The following is a 17,971-nucleotide window of genomic DNA, read 5'->3' on the forward strand; positions in this document are numbered from 1 at the left end:
GGATTTACATGTGAACTTAGAAAATTAATTTTAATTCAAGGCTATAACCATGTATATGTTTACTAAGTGATTCATTTTTTCTTTCTTTTTCAATCATTATAGATATCATTATTGTCATGGAACATTTAGTGTGTATATATACATTAATGAAGACATTTTTAAAAATCTACTACAAATGGGGGGGGGGGGCTCGTGTTTTTATTTCTAGAATGGATTCTTTTTATTTGTATATAACACGAAGTTATGTATAGCAAACATGGCTCAAATGAAGGTCGATTTGTTTTTTGTATGTAACGTTGTTATGGCAGAATTACAAGCTCCGGATCACGGTATCGTTATAGAGGAGACTTCCGGCGGGGCGGCCTCCAGACGGATTTCCACACACGATGATTACGTCCATCTTACTTTATCAGACTTTATTAATGCGGAGAACAATTATTCTCCCTTCAGTAATTTACTTCGATGTGTTGTCAAGTCCACGGATTTTCGTAGGTAAGTATTTTGTGCATAAAGGTACTTGTATCCGTAAGGGTATTTAGACAAAGTGAAATATGTGGAATACAGTTGCATGGCTCATATCAACCATACTTAATAATGTCTGCAAAACAGTAAATGAATGTTGAGGCAAACAAAATAAATCATTAAGAGTTTTCTTCGTAGGCTTTATTTTTACAGACTAAGTTGTATAAATACCAATTTTATTTTGTTTAATCCAGCAAACTCGCCGACAACATGAGAGTTATTCTAGCCGTGGTCCTGTTTGTGACTTTGATATATCCGGCAAGTGGGGGATGGTATGATTGGGTCGCGTTTTACAACTATCTGTACAACGAAATATCGGGAGTAAAAGCTGAAGTCATCACGCTTCAAAATTCTCACGCCACCTGTACATGTACCCCGCCGGCAGGTAATGGAAAAAGTTTAATCGACATAATATCATTTGGAGGCAGTACCTTTACTTTAAATAAATCTTTAACACTATATTGAAATGAAGTTTTGCGGGCATGACATGTTGCAGTCTTAACTTTCAAGACATGTATCATCCTCACAACCTCCGGGACCCTGTGTCAACTCGTCCCACGGCAACTTGTTGATACATGTATCTGAAACAAAGAAATTGAATTGCAAAACTATTTAAACTTGATTAACTGAGCCACAGGTATAGACTACGTATGGTAGCTTTTGTTTGGTTAAAATTAAAAAAGAATACAACTAGGTGACAGGGGCGTAGCTTGACTTAAAATTCTAGTGAGGCACAACTATTGTGGCCGGGGGTCTGGGGGCCGGTCCAGGGCGGAGCCCTGGTGGGAGGTTCGGGGGGGGGAGGGGCAAAACCCCCCGACGGAAAATGAATTTAGGAGTGTTGAATGTAAAAAACATACTTGTCCTGGACAGAAATTTCGTAATTTTACTGGTTTCATTATTGAAGACTTCAGCGTACATATGATGCTTCATATTTCAAAAGTATTTAGTAGAGTGCATAAAATTCTTTATTCAAACTTCTAAGGTTTTTATTTTTTCCACATAAACTACTTTGAAAGAGCCCGATCTCATGAATTTTGATCCCGAACATATTGATATGAAAGTACAACATTTTATAGATTTGTTTAAGGCGGATGTGCTGAAAAAATCTAGTGAGGCAGTTGCCTCATTGCCACAATGGAAGCTACGCCCCTGGGTGAGAGAGAGAGAGAAAGAGATTGGTTGCTTTTCTCATCACACGAATTCGTTTTTTCTTATTTTGGGATTTTTTTTAACCTCCAATAGCTTTTTTAAATCTGGGCATTCAAGCACTCTTGAAATTAGTATTAATCAAAGACAATCTTTTATTTTATTTTCTTATGTGTGTATTAATTGTGTTGTAGTTGAATTTTGGAGTTTGAATTGAAAGCTTCTATTAAATGTCAAACATTTCAATATATGAATTTAATTATTTCTCGGATTGTTTTGGTATATAAACGTGAATGAATTGTTAAACTTCTGCATTTAATGACATAAGCAACGTAGTTTGAACTTTATGGTCTTTTTCCCTGGAGTTGAAGAGTTCCGATACTTAAAGGAACTGTGTGCTACATTTTAATGTCTATATATGCTGTTGTACACATTTTCTAAAACAAGTTTGGATAAACAAAACATCTAGAATACATGTTTAGTAACTTTTGTATATTTTTCTTTGAATTATACAAGAATTTTCATCAATTGATATCTTTTCAAAACCCCTGGTAATTCATGCTGATTTTTTTGTCTACGAACATCTGATGACACTATAATCTTAAATTAAGATTATCTTGAAAATTATCATTAGGTAAGGTACGTTGCGCATGTCCTTAATTTTAAACAAAATTAGTTCAGGGTGCAAAGACCAGGTTACAACATCTATCTATTCATTTCACATTGATAGATTGGGCTCAATCTTCTTCACTTACTCCTTTTCAATAAAAATATTTATTTTTTTTTTTTTGATTTTTCTTTTCTCAATTGACAGCTGAGAAGGGGGACTTAGGTCCCACAGGGCCAGCTGGAGGCAACGGCCCACAAGGGGCGTCTGGGGATGTTGGTGCTCAAGGACCACAGGGAGATAAGGGTATAAAAGGAACTAAGGGATCGGCGGGGCCTAGTCTCCCGGGCCCTCCAGGTCCCCTAGGTCCTCCTGGTCCAAAAGGAAATAAAGGTACTAAAGGAGATCCCGGACCTCCGGCAGATAAAGGTGTCATGGGTCCTACCGGGCCAACAGGTGATACAGGAGACGCTGGAGAGAAGGGAGATAAAGGAGCAGTTGGTTCTGGAGGAGGTGTGGGTCCTGTAGGACCTGCAGGGGAGCCTGGTCCTGCAGGGGCTAAAGGAGACACCGGTGATAAGGGACAAAAGGGAGAACTAGGCCCTAAAGGCAACAAAGGCGAACCTGGAGTCATCAGTGGTTAATGAAATAGCGCCACTCACGTGCGCTCTCTGCGCCACTGATTTAACAATCCTTTTTTTTTTTAATATGTATATATTAGAGACGGATTTCAGATCAAAGGAGTATTTCTGCCGAGAGCACTACTTCATTTTGTTGTCTTATCAATAAAACAATCATTCCAAATGAATCGTTTATCCTTTTCTTTGAATAAAGGAATTGTGAGTATAGGAGGTGATCTCTGACCGACAGATGGTTAACGAGACTTTCCCAGATACATAGTTATGTATTATGTATTGCAGTTCGACAACAGCATTTACCTTCTGACATTGTCGATAGTATACTGTAAAATGTTTTATTGTTGTCATTTTATGAAGAAGAAAAAAGAACCACGGTGTCCAGAAATAAATATTTATGAAAAAAAGAAATACTAGTTGTAAAATGTTAACTCTTTCGTTTTAAACTCTTCTACTGATGAATTTAGAATGAAAGTGCTAACCTTTTACAAATAGCGTTGTCATATATATATATATATATATATATATATATATATATATATATATATATATATATATATATATATATATATATATATATATATATATATATTAGTGTTGTCAACGAGTACCCGGTTAACCGTCGAACGATGCGAGTATCGGTTAATAAAACTGCTACTCGGATATATAGTATTTTACATAGTAAATCAGCAGGATAAAATGTATTTTTGTTTATAAAGTCCAAATTTTATTTACCGTTATTCAACGTAAGTCTCCGATCTGATTAAAATCAGCTGTTCTGATACGCTACTGTAAGCGGTAGCGTATCAGAACAGCTGATTTTAATTAGATTGTGTAAGTCTCGATCTCGCATTTTGCAAATCGGTCTGTTTTGATTAGTATTTCACAGTTTATCTAATTGATGGCTTTGATTGCCAAGGATATAGTTTTGAGGACTTGAGTTCATTATTATTACCTCACATAAACCTATGCTTGTCCGCATTACAAGATTAAAGGAGATGCCGCCACATGCATCAAAAGCACGGAAATATTTTAAAAGAATGACTAAAATTACGTCTTTGAGGTGTAAAATATGTGAAATGGAATGAACATATAGGAATGGGGCAACAAATATGCTAAGCCACTTAAGACTGAATTTAACTCTGAAACTTATGAAAAGGACATCTCGCAAAACAACCATTTATTATGGGTATTCGAGAACGATTTTATTTAGAAGACAAGTCTGGCTTTCCAGAAAGCCTGAAATGTCATCTCTTTGGCTTCATTAATGTCACAGAATAAACAGTGGAATGTAACATTTTTTCCTCAGCTATTACAGACAGAAGAACTTTTTTCAAAGGGGGGGGGCACAGAATAAACAGTGGAATGTAACATTTTTTCCTCAGCGATTACAAGCAGAAGAACTTTTTTTCAAAAGGGGGGGGGGGGCACAGAATAAACAGTGGAATGTAACATTTTTTCCTCAGCTATTACAGACAGAAGAACTTTTTTTTCAAAAGGGGGGGGGGCACAGAATAAACAGTGGAATGTAACATTTTTTTCCTCAGCGATTACAAGCAGAACTTTTTTTCAAAAAGGGGGGGTAGTCAGAAAAAAAAAATACAACTTACCTGAATAATCTTTCACTAGGAAAAAAGGGGGTGTTCAAACTCGAAATTCTTATTTCGTGGATCGGAGGGAAGATTTAAACTTTTTGACTCTCTCGAAAACACATTTGGGGGGGGGGGGGGGAGTACATGTATGAATATGCTGCAACAAAAAAATGTGGGGAAGGTAGAGGCAAGCTGCCTTTCAGTAAATATTTGCAACAGTAATTTCAAATATTTTTTGTATATGTGTTTAAAAAATGTAACCACTGAGCAGTATTCGTAAAATTTGTAAACAATTGAACAATTGTTATACAAGAGGATGGGTAAAACCTTAGCGTTCTTATTGACTTTACATCACAGCAGCTTACTCGGACAACAGCCAAGAAGTTTAATGCGCTAACTTGAATTAGTACGGTGTCATATAGTGAGACTCCCACCCCCATAGTGAGATTTCCCCCGGAAATATGGCTATATATAGCGGTAAGACTCCCCGATGGGGGGGGGAGAATTACTATATAGTGAGTCTTCCCCCCTAAACGACCATAGTGAGGCTTCCCCCTTCCATGTTCAGTAGTATTTTATTTACATCGACGATGTATATATATTTGCATTTTGATAATGATCTTATAAAATAGATACATGTATGAATAAATATAGAAGTGCGCATTAAAAATTTATCGTGCACAGTAAATAATTGAATTGTTCCAAAATGATTCTTATCAAAAGAAATACATTTAACATTTAATAGATCATTACTCGTGGACTCTTGGAATTTGCTTATGTTAACCTTCATGGGGAATGCAATAAATACAATATAGAAAAGAAAGATGTATACTTGTAACAATAACGTACATTTTTCATTCAGTTATCTCACATCAATATACATGTGCATGTCATCCCATAATTATTTTTGGCTAACAAACTGTTAAAAGGCTATTAAGATGTTTTAATTATTAATTAACGGAGAGCTTTTATTCATATACTGAAAAATATTGTTTTACAATGAAATAAAATATTCCGGAAACTACATTTGAGGGGAAGTCTCACTATGAAAGGGGGGAGAGACTGGCTATATAGTGAGACTTCCCCGGGAGAAGTCTCACTCTATTGCCAGTCGATCTTCCGGGGGGAAGTCTCACTATATAGCCAGTCTTCCCGGGGTATATCTCACTATATAACCAGTCTTCCGGGGAAATCTCACTATGGGGAAGTCTCACTATACGACACTGACCCTCAATTGATTTCGAAAGATTTTCCACTTTTAAATATATGGTTTATCCAAAGAAATAACCCTCACATGCATCTAAATATAGGTCAGTAATAAAATTTACACGGTATAAGCTAAAATTAGGCATTTACAAATTATCTGAAAGAGTACCAATTTACCAACCCTGATATGTAATTAGGCTGTTCAAGGAAACAATCATTTTATATAATAATATTTCAAGAATAAGAGAAGTGACTTGATAGCTTTTTTGCCACTAACCAATAATGCAATTTAAAATTACACAAAGAAAATGATTGCAGATGCTATAATTATAAATTCTCAAAATACGAGTCGGGTAAAGAAATTGCGTCTTTTATACAAAGGTAACAATATTGTATTTCTGACATTTATTTTTTATAGAGCAAAAAACAAAGAATAGTGCAGACATGCGTAAAAATTCACAATGATTATATAATCTTTCTTCCAATGCCTGTAGTTTTAACATTAACTATTTGTTTTAAAAAAGATATTTTAAAAATGGCATCAGGTTATTTAATGACTAAGATACACATAAAAGTAAAATTTTCGACATAAGTTCACATCAATCGTATTTAAACTTTTAATGCGAGTATTTACTTTGATTTGTTTTTCTGTAAATTCTTAGATCCACGCCTTGGCTGATCTAATCGATGCCATGTAAAGTGTACTTTGATACACACGCACTGGCCATCATTTACCGTACGTAACAGCCTAGATAACTGCATGTTATTTGAAGACCCGCCACTTTGTTTTTCTGTAAATACTTTGATCCACTCCTTGGCCGTTCTAATCGATGTCATGTTTAGTGCATTCTGATACACACGCGCTGACCATGATTAGATAACTGCATGTATTTTGAAGACCCACCACTACCCAAGCGATATTGTCTCTGTATGGCATGTCAAATGTTGCAATATTCGATCTTTTCCATTTGTATTGTATAATTTTCTATTTGTATTGTATAATTTTCCATTTGTATTGTAAAAGTTTCCATTTGTATTCTATAATTTTTCATTTGTATTCTATAATTTTTCATTTGTATTCTATAATTTTTCATTTGCATTGTAAAATTTTTATTTGTATTCTATATTTTTCATTGGTATTCAATAATTCTTCATTTGTATTGTATATTTTTTTATTTGTATTGTATAATTTTTTATTTCCATTGTATAATCTTTATTTGTATTGTATAATTTTCAATTTGTATTCTTTAATTTTTCCTTTGTATTGTATAATTTTTATTTATATTGTATAATTTTCCATTTGTATTGTATAATTTTCCATTTGTATTGTATAATTTCTCATTTGTATTGTAAAATTATAGAATACAAAATGGAAATTTATAGAATACAAATGGAAAATTATACAATACAAATGGAAAATTATAGAATACAAATGGAAAATTATAGAATACAAATAAAAATTATACAATACAAATGAAAAACTATACAACATAAATGAAAAATTATTGAATACAAATGGAAAATTATACAATGCAAATAAAAATTATACAATACAAATGAAAAAATATACAATACAAATGAAATATTATAGAATACAAATAAAAATTTTACAATACAAATGAAAAATTATAGAATACAAATGGAAAATTAAAGAATACAAATAAACATTATACAATACAAATGGAAAATTATAGAATATAAATGGAGAATTATAGAATATAAATGGAAAATTATGCAATACAAATGGAAAAGATCGAATATTGCAACGTTTGACATGCCATAGTATGACTCTCTGATTTATGTGTAGTTTTTCTTTTTTAAGATGGCCTGTTTGACAGATCGTCCATTCTTTGTCATTGAGCAGTTTTGTTTACATCTCTATATTTAGAAATCGTGTCATTTGCCAGACCACCAGATTATCAATGGCAGCTTACACTGGGGCTTCATATCCGGGGTTACAAACTTAATGTGTCATCTCTCGAGAGAGATGACAATAATGTCTGCTCGTAATTATAAATAAAATTCATATGCAGTGCATTTGTGTTTTGTATACACATATTATACAAGTATTCAAAATGATGAGATAAATATAGAAAGTGTAACGACATTATATGCAATGTATATTATAGCTACTACCGCGAACAAAAATGTTCTAGATCAAAAGAAAATCCATCCGAGTAACCGGTTGCTCGATCGGAAAAGTAAGCGAGTAACCGTTACTAAAAATCGTCCGATTTGACAACACTAACATATATATATATATATATATATATTTGCAGTGATTTTTTTTGTATGTGTGTGGTTTTATTTATTTATTTATTTATTTATTTATTTATTTATTTATTTATTTATTTATTTATTTATTAATTCTTTTGAGACCTCTTACTTTTGGGGGGCGGGGGTTTGTTTTTAAGGATGAATTTTAAAGACAACAAGGTATTGATGAAAAGAAATTATTCTTGCTTACTTGTAAGGAGAAGTCTACAAGCAAACAGAGAATTGGTTTGAATCTATTTTACTGTAAATTCAAAGATACAATCATGGAATTGGACACAAGTTCTTATGACGTCATAATAAGGGTGTACTAACATGTCATTCGACATACCTCGGCCGATGTTTACCGAATGCTAACCTAATTGAAAACCAAACAGGAGTGATGAAACAGTGGTAGGCTAATGGAAAACTCATCAAAAAAGTAATGAAAATATAAGAAATGAATTTAATTTTTGAAAATTCATGAGGTACATGAACTACAACGCTTCGAGCCGGCATATGTCCTCATGAATCTTCAAAAATTAAATTTATTTCTTAAGTCAACTCATCATATCAGAAGTATGTTGCAGATATTGATTTCTATATTCTATTTTCATTTTTATTAATTACTTATAATAGTTTACCTAAAACATTTATACTCAGTTCTTTTAAATTAAATTGCTAAAATTGAGATATTTCTATCTCTTAACATAAAATTCTTCTGTTACAGAAATTTCAGAGCAGAATTTTTATAATCAATTAATTATTTTTTTTGCTAAAAAAATATTTTGAATAACGATAACTCCAATCTCGTGTGGCCACTGTAGCATAGGTGGGAGCTTAGTAAATATAGAGGGTCCAACTATATAGAATACACAGTGAATTTTTAAAACACATACGAGGTAATTGTGAAAACATTTTATCGCACATACCCTTATGTCGTTAGAGGGTTTTTATGTGACGAATGTTTCAAACAAGCAGCGTGTCCGTTGAGCTGTATTTTTTTTGTACAGATGGTCAATTGAAAGATCTAAGTATTATTTTAAAAACTTGTGTTTTACATACTATTAGAAGAGTTATTAAAATAGTCTATAAATTTTGTTTTAAGGAACCATGATTTAACAAGCATTGTAAGAGTATGGCATAAGCAATACTAGCCCCCTAACTAGCCCCCTACCGGCAAGTATAATATGGCTTCCCTTAAAGATTAAAAAGGCCCCAGTTTTGTCAAAAAGTATCGAGTCGGAATGAAATGATAATTTGATCTGTAACTCATAGACATTCACAGCGATAGGTACATGTATATGTCTTTGAACGTCTACATGAATTTTTGAAGAAACGGCAAAGGGGCAAAATTTGTTAATATTTCTTGTAATCGTTTAGCACACAGAGGTATTAAACAACCGAATGTACATACTAAAACCATAAACTTCAAAATACCATTTTCATGAAGGAAATGTTGTAGTCTGGTTAAATAAAGTAAAAATCAATTAAATAAAGAGGGCGTACAAATGCGAGGACAATCCCCCGCTCTGGGACAATATAAGTTATCTTTTTCTAAAATAATGTTTTCCGTAATGTCATCTTCAACACATAGTTGATTCAATCATTTTATTGAATGACTTTTTGATCTGAACCCATTCTATATGAAAATCGAATACTTCTGAAAAATTTTTATCCTTCAACAAACTCGTTAATTTAAATCACACTGATACACAACAAGACAAGCAGACATCAAACACTAAGGGAAAATATTAAGAAAATGAAAGTTCATATTTTTTATAATACCCTGACTTCATAATATATCCTGTTAAATCATCCAAAGATGATGTCATTTGACAACATTCTGATATTGAATTTTGATGTCCATATAAGTAAATATGCTTTTATATTATGTATGACTTTTTTCTTGACTATGTCGTCAAATATTTTTTCTGTGCAACAAGTTAATTTTTGAGCGTTCCTCGAGTATCTTTGAATATAGGGAAAAAAACATAAACAAATTCAATATAAATATATATTTTTGAAATAATTTCCTTTATGAACAATGAATTACATGGTTATTACCAAACAGCTGGAAATATAATGAAAAAAAATGCTGAATTACTGCAACTGTATAGAAATCAAAATAATTTGCCCTGTGAGTAGGTTTAAAGGTCACACATTTCAAACATAAGACAAGGCACGTGCTTATTCACACAATGTCAACACCATGCAAACACATCACTGAATTGTTTTATATATATATACTTATAAATTAATAAATTTTGCAAATAAACTCCGAAACGGATGCACCAGAGTTTTTACTTAATCCTCTAAGAATACGCTAGATACAATATGATGTCCGTAAACTATATTTAGATTTCACTCGCATTGTAAGTATCGTACATTAAATTAAAAGTCTACTTTTATTTTCTATTAACAGCCATGAAATAGCAAAAACGTGAGTACGGTGGCGTTTCCGGTTGGTGGATCTTAGTTTCTGGCAATTTTCAATTAAACTGACAACAAACAGTCGTTTATTTATTTCATATAACGTCATCACTGAATTATTCAATCAATACTTGATTAAAATGCCATAAAAGAAATAAGTTGTGATAACCAATTAAAAAGGGAAATGTGCAAATTATTTTTGTCATTCACCGATCTTAATATTGACGGAAGCTTCTAGAACATCATATAGCATCGAGCCCGATGTTAAAAAGAAAAACGAGACGATTATAGTTGCAGGAACATAAAAAAGCTTTTGTGTGAATGGTCATTGAAATAATGATAAATCATTGATAACACTATAAGTTGTAAATATATTTATATATCGAAAGACTATTACATATATGTAGTAGGTTTTCCTAATAAATTTATCGGTAAAATGTGTATATATTCCTCACTGAGAGCATCGTGGCAACGAACCCGAAGTACAATTTCTACTTCGTAATAAAATTGCTTACATGAAAAGAGAAAATTAATGAATAAGACATTGCTCAAATACAGTTAAATTTTTTTCCTAAATACAGTCTTTTGTATCAAATACTCGGCCTATTCATAGGGCGTTAAAAGCTAATTTTTACACAGGTACTTCCGTCTTGGTTTATATACATGTATGTACCTTATTGATATGTAAAAAACGTGAAGTACATTTTTTTTTTACATATCAATAAGGTACATATATATTTATAAACCAAGACCCAAGTACCTGTGAATTTTTACCCCCCCCCCCTTCAAAAAAAAAACAATCAATTTATCAGTAAAATGTGCATATTCGGTGCTTTTATCCTTACCGGAAATGAAATAAGAGCATCCGAAGTACAATATCCATAACATAGTATAACAGTTTTCACAATAAACATCAATTAATGAAATTTTTATTTTTTCAAGTTTTTACGAAAGGGATTTCGGGTTGGGGTTGGAGATGCACATGCGGGATTTTGGGCAAAGTATTTCTTCCTGCTATAAGCCTGTAGGCTTTCAGTAGAAACTACAATATATTTTCTGTCGGTAGTGGTATAAATTCAATTACCCGCGCTTGCGCGGGATTTCATCTAGTATATGTGTGTGTGTTATCTAATTAAGAGAATTTGTCATTGCAAGTTTCCTCACAAAAATTGAGGTACCTTACCAGGCATTTGTGCAAGATACCAGAGGGTGGTGTTTCCTTTATTAATATAGTTCTCTTTGGAAATCAAAATTACTTGAATTGCAATTTTTTGGTGTACTTATTTTTAAGACATTTTCAAAACAGTTTAGAAATCACAAGAGAATGACAATTATGAATTAATCTTGTTACATTATAAAGAGATACAAAACAGATATTTGAGGAACGTGTCATCAGACCTTAAATAAACTTCATCAATAAAAGAGGTAGATAATTTGTAGAAATGCTTTTTAATACATGTCTGTTAATGATTTGAAGAACAGTAAGACCCCGGGCTTCGATAATATTCTAAATGAGCATATAAGAACAACCTTACCAAACCTTTTACCAATTTATGAAAATCTTTTTAATCTTATTTTCGAAACTGGTATTGTACCAGAAAATTGGTTAATTGGTATTCTGAAACCAATCTACAAAAATAAGGGTAACCCAACCCATCCTGAGAATTATCGCCCAATTACCCTAAAAGCTGTCTGGGTAAACTTTTTACGAGAATCTTAAGTAATCGGCTAGAGAAGTATGCAGAAGATGTCACACTCATTAAAGAAAGCCAGACTGGGTTCAGAAAAGGTTACTCTACTTTGGACAATATCCTATTATTACAATTCTAATCACAGATACTAATTAACAGCAGAAGAAAATTGTTTTGTGCATTTATAGATTTCAAACAAGCCTTTGATACAGTATGGCGAGATGGTCTTTGGTGTAAACTTTTCAGAAGTGGGGTTAACGGTAAATGTTTTACTTTTATTAGAAATATGTATAATGGTATCAAATCTAAAATACAGATGAATGGTGTGTCATCAGAATTTTTTAACTGTAATGTTGGTGTACGACAAGGGGAAAACTTATCGCCCTTCTTATTCTCATTGTATATTAATGACTTGGAAGATTTTTTGTTAGAAAAGAATATTGTCGGTTTGTCTAGCATTAGCAAAGGTATAGAGGATGAGCTGTTTTTGTTTATGAAATTGTTTATCTTATTTTATGCCGACGATACTGTAATACTTGCGGAAACTGCTGACGATCTTCAAAGAGCATTAAATGAATTTTACGTATATTGTGAAAAATGGAAATTGTGTGTGAATATTAAGAAAACAAAGATACTTATTTTCTCAAAGGGTAGACAACCAAAAAATATTTTTACATATAACGGCAGTCTCATAGAAGTAGTCAAAGATTTTAATTATTTGGGGATTGTATTTTCTCGTACAGGCTCATGTAAAGCAAGAAAACACCTATGTGAACAAGCACAAAAGGCAATGTATGGTGTGATACGTAAAATTAGACAATTTAATCTACCCTTCGAATGTCAATTGGATCTGTTTGATAAAGTAGTTTTACCAGTATTGTTATATGGCTGTGAAATATGGGGTTATGAAAATATTGATATTATTGAACGAGTACATTTACGTTTTCTGAAACATATATTGAATTTAAAAAGTACCACTCCAAGTAATATGATTTATGGAGAAACTGGACGGTTTCCATTATATATAAATATTTACTCAAGAATGGTAAAATATTGGGCAAAACTTGTGTATGGGAAAGAAAACAAATTGTGCAAAATTGTATATATGTATTTACGTAAACAATATGATAAAGGAGAAATGATAAACTCCTGGATTTCATTTGTACAAAATATTTTGACAGATGTGGTTTATCAAATATATGGTATGAGCAATATTTCTATAATGTAGAATGGATAACTGCTACAGTCAAACAAAGATTAAAAGATCAATATATTCAAAAGTGGAATAGTGAAGTTCAAGAATCTTCAAAAAGTTTAAATTATAGAATTTTTAAAACCAATTTTGAGTGCGAAAAATATTTAATACTGTTATCATGTAAATTTAGAAAAACTTTAGTTAAATTTAGAACCACAAACCACCATCTTCCAATTGAAACATGTAGATGGAATGGTACTCAAAGAAGTGAAAGATTCTGTAGCTTATGTGATAGTAATCAGATAGGAGATGAATATCATTATATTTAAGAATGTAGTGCTTTAAATCAAGCGAGGAAAATTTTTTTGAACCCAAAATTTTGTTCTAAGCCAAACACTATGAAGTTTTGTGAAGTTATGTGCCAAAATGATGCTGATTCTTTGAAAAAATTATGTACATTTATTACTAAGATTAATAGTATGGTCTGTTCTCCCTAGCTAGCTTAATTAATCTCACCTTTTGCTTGACCCACTGTATTATATGTATATATGTTTTATATGTTTATGTACCTCATGTAACCATTTACATGGTTTTTGAGTGAATAAATTGAATTGAATTGAAAGTTACAGAAAAAAAGATACCGAAACAGCTATGGGAAGTATTTGCAGTATATCGAAGGAATTACAAAAAGGCAATAACTAATGTTTCTCCGTTCACGCATTTTTTAAAAAAACATATCTCTGTTAAATGTGAGTTCTTCAATATTCACTATTGCATACGTCTATATATTTTTTTATATCTAGCAATTATTTGAAACTGTAAAAAGTTTGTCATTAGAACCAAATTTCACATTGCTGTTTACCTCGAACCCATAAGTACGCGAGGACGGAAATACCTTAAATTTATTCTTTGGCTTAAACAGTGTTAAAGAGGAAAAAAAATGTGTGGCAAGGCCATCATTAAAAATATCTTTGTTTCTCCTAATCCGACCCTAAAATCTCAAGTTGGATAGGTAGGTAGGCAAATAAATTTTTTTTCTGACAGCAGCTTTGAAAATACATTTTGCAATTTAATGGAATGATACCTTTATAAATGAAAGAAAGTACAAAAGAAAGTAATTTGTAAACAGAATATCAAACAATTGCCGTTTAAAAGTAACATTTAAGGTAAATTTACAATTCACAACAATTATTCCTTGAAAAATATCTCAAGCAAGTATAAATCTATTGAAATCAAATATTAAAAAAGAAGACTTTAAAAATACTTAGATACGTAAAGACTGGACATCCAAGTATATTTTTCAAACCTACTATCAGCTTCAAATGCTTACGTTATGCAAAGTACTTTTTCAAGGGCCTCTAATTGTGAATTTCAATATGGGGTCCCGAACTAAGGAGCTACACTGTAATTCTAAGTCGCAGGTTCAAATCACATTGTGAGACGTTGACACCGGTCAGACTGTAAAATTTAGGTCCAGTGTCCCAGTAGATGCTGGAACAAAAACGATCCATCACTGCTCGATTGTAAAAAAGTGCCTGGTTCAAGTCTAAATTTGGAGCCCTTCACAGGGCAAATGTTCAAACAGTTCTCAAAGGAATTTAAAGTAAACAAAAAACCTAAGCACAGCCTACATAGTATAAATTTTATCCCATCAGTCCACGAACCAATCATACATGCTAGAGCTAAAAATACCTCTTTTTGGTACCGTCACAATGTTTGGAATCAATGCAAATTATTGTATAAATAAACATTGTTCTAACTTTACGTAAATCTGTTTATCAATATATAATTATTTAACATTTGTTTATTTATTTTCTTTGTCTAGTGTCTTAAGCGTAATTTTTAAAAGAAAAAAAGAAGATAATTCATTTTAATATTTGCAAAAGAAAAAAAAAACATCTAAAATAAATAAATAAATAAATAGATCAAAAAATGCATTAGCAAGAAGTTGCTGGACAATTAAAATTATTTATGACTCAAGAGTTAAAACCATGTCCTGAATTAAAAGAAGCAGTGTTAGATCTTGTGTTGTTATGGCTACTTACAAACTGTTACCCGTCATGTTGTCTTCCTCTGGATCCTGCTTTACTTCCCGTCATGCACCACGTGTAATACGATAACATGAAGGGTAATTCACGGATTTTCCGCGCACGCGTATTATATCATGTTGACAAGGACATACTTTATAATCCTGTAACAGGGGTACTCTGTCACACAGATGGACCGCGGAGGCTTTTGGCAATAAATCGGTAAGATTTTCAACTACAGTCCGTTTTGAATATATTTTATTGAATAAATTAAATATGTTGGAAAATGTGAATAATGCAAGTAATGTATTGAAAATACAATTATCAGAATAAATTTATCATTTGAGCAGTTTTTCATACTACACTTAAGTGTAGATTACAAAATATATGAGGTCTGTGATGAAGTGTAAATGAGAATCCAATTTTTAAAGAAAAATAAGCTTTGAATAAAAAAAAAAATAACTCTTCCTCCAAGAAGAATCCAACCAAGTAAAATAATTATAGAAAAATCAACATTAAAGCATCACACATCACAAGTTTAAAGAAACATTTCAATTTTGTTACACAATATATTTTTAATTTATTTTATAAATTATGAAGGGTACATGCTAATGAATCCGAACGGTAATAACCAGTCGTCATTATGTTCAAACAATTTTATACTTAGTGCTTGTGCACCTAAATTGATATGAGGCTTTGATAATTTTGGTAATATGTCGATTTGAATAACAAGTAAAAAAAAAAAAGGCAAGACCACGATTTTTGGGAATAAAGGTGTGGTTAATAAGCAGAAGTATACAAAGAAATGAAAATCCTGGGCAAAGACAGGCAACAGCATTTTTCAAATTAATTTTCCAATGTATCAAAATTAGTAAAGTATTCTCACAGATAAAGATTTCTTTCGACTTGATGAACAAATGAATACACTTAGACCTTAGTCCGTGTCAAATTATGGCTCATTTTAGAGATATTTTGAATGAAATATTTAAAAGGGCAAGCCTCTTAAAATCCTTAACATACTGTTACAGGAGCCAAGCGAATATCATTGCAAGAAAACATGAAGTTCGCGCTTGTGTTCGTGACGGTGCTCGCCCTTACTCACTCCACGTCGGCGTTCAGTGACTGGGGAAGCTACTACAACTATCTCTACAACCAAATAGCAGCCATTAAAACCAATATTATCACTCTCAATGGCCTCGTAAACGTCTGTTCCTGTGACATCGTACTAAAAGGTAAGGTTCAGACGAGCTCAGATACGGCAAACACGCTCATAGCAAACTGAGCTCACATCAAATACGCTCATAGCAAACTGAGCTCACATCAAATACGCTCATAGCAAACTGAGCTCACATCAAATACGTTCATAGCAAACTGAGCTCACATCAAATACGTTTATAGCAAACTGAGCTCACAGCAAATACCTCAGAGCAAATTGAACTCACAGTAAATAGGCTCAGAGCAAACTGAACTCAAATGCAGTAATCACACTCATAGCAAACTTAACTCGGATACAGTAATCTCGCTCAAATCAAACTGAACTTACATATAATAAACTCGCTCAAAGCGAACCGAACTCAGATACAGTAAACTCACTTATACCAAACTGAACTAATCACACACGCTGAAAGTGCACTGAACTCAGATCTACATGTGATTTGTCTTATGCTGATGTCAATTTGTGTAATTGAAAATGATTTCTGCAATGCTGATGAGATCAAGGAGATAATACATTAGTAAATTCAATTAACATTTAATAACTGTAATCTGCAACCAAATTTACGATTCCGTATCCGTATATTATTTAATCAATCTATCATTATAGTCAGTTCATTTAGCATCAGACGTCCTTTGTGTGAAATTTTAAAATGTCTTAAAATTATATATTTGTTTTATAAAAGCATTATTATTAGTTATCTTATTAATGATACTTTTGAGCTGTATTCAAACCCATGACTTATGGTTTTTAAATATATTTAGGTGAAAAAGGTATTAAAGGTGACGTGGGACCTACGGGCCCCGCTGGGGCCGCAGGAACTAAAGGAACCAAAGGTGAACCGTCCACAGACAAAGGAGATAATGGGGCGCAGGGATCAGGGGGGGCTACTGGTCCTGGCACTCCGGGATCACAAGGACCAGGGGGTGATCCAGGATCTTCTGGTAGTTCAGGAAGTAAGGGAATTAAAGGCGATCAAGGACAAAAGGGAGATCTAGGAGATACAGGCGATAAAGGAAGCAAGGGCAGTAAGGGTGCTAAAGGGGCCACAGGCAGCGCTGGGGATACAGGGGATCCCGGTCCAGCGGGACCAAAAGGAGAGCCTAGTGGTCCTTCAGGCGACAAGGGAAGCAAAGGCGCTAAAGGGGACAAGGGTGAAGTAGGCATTGTAGGCGAGAAGGGAGCGATTGGACTTGTACAGTAGATGATGTCGGGGAGAAAGGAGATCTTGGATTGATACTGTAGCACGCCAGGAGATAGGGAAAAAGGAGTTATCGGATTTATATTTACCCTTCACCAAGATAATGATAATGGTTTTGTTCTAATCTGCTTAAAAATGAACAAAGATTTTCATTGCATTCTACATGAAAATTTGGATCTCCTTTCAACTTTGGGAGAAAAAAATGGACCAATACTAAAACTTACTATGTAAAAGTGTGTGAAATTTA

At 32.8% G+C, this 17,971-nt stretch overlaps 1 protein-coding gene across 1 annotated transcript; it reads left to right on the forward strand.

Moving 5' to 3' along the window:
- The first annotated feature begins 256 nt into the window (after window positions 1–256).
- On the forward strand, window positions 257–17,727 carry LOC133191611 (collagen alpha-1(I) chain-like). Its single transcript, XM_061327358.1, has 4 exons — window positions 257–492; window positions 717–907; window positions 2,486–2,887; window positions 17,288–17,727. The coding sequence occupies exons 1-4, from the start codon at window positions 257–259 to the stop codon at window positions 17,725–17,727; spliced, it is 1,269 nt and encodes a 422-aa protein (XP_061183342.1).
- The last annotated feature ends 244 nt before the right edge of the window (window positions 17,728–17,971 follow it).

The sequence above is a fragment of the Saccostrea echinata genome, unplaced genomic scaffold, assembly GCF_033153115.1.
Source record: "Saccostrea echinata isolate AGI-Se365-2 ecotype Australia unplaced genomic scaffold, CSIRO_AGI_Sech_v1 ptg000023l, whole genome shotgun sequence".
In the NCBI taxonomy this organism is placed as follows: domain Eukaryota; kingdom Metazoa; phylum Mollusca; class Bivalvia; order Ostreida; family Ostreidae; genus Saccostrea; species Saccostrea echinata.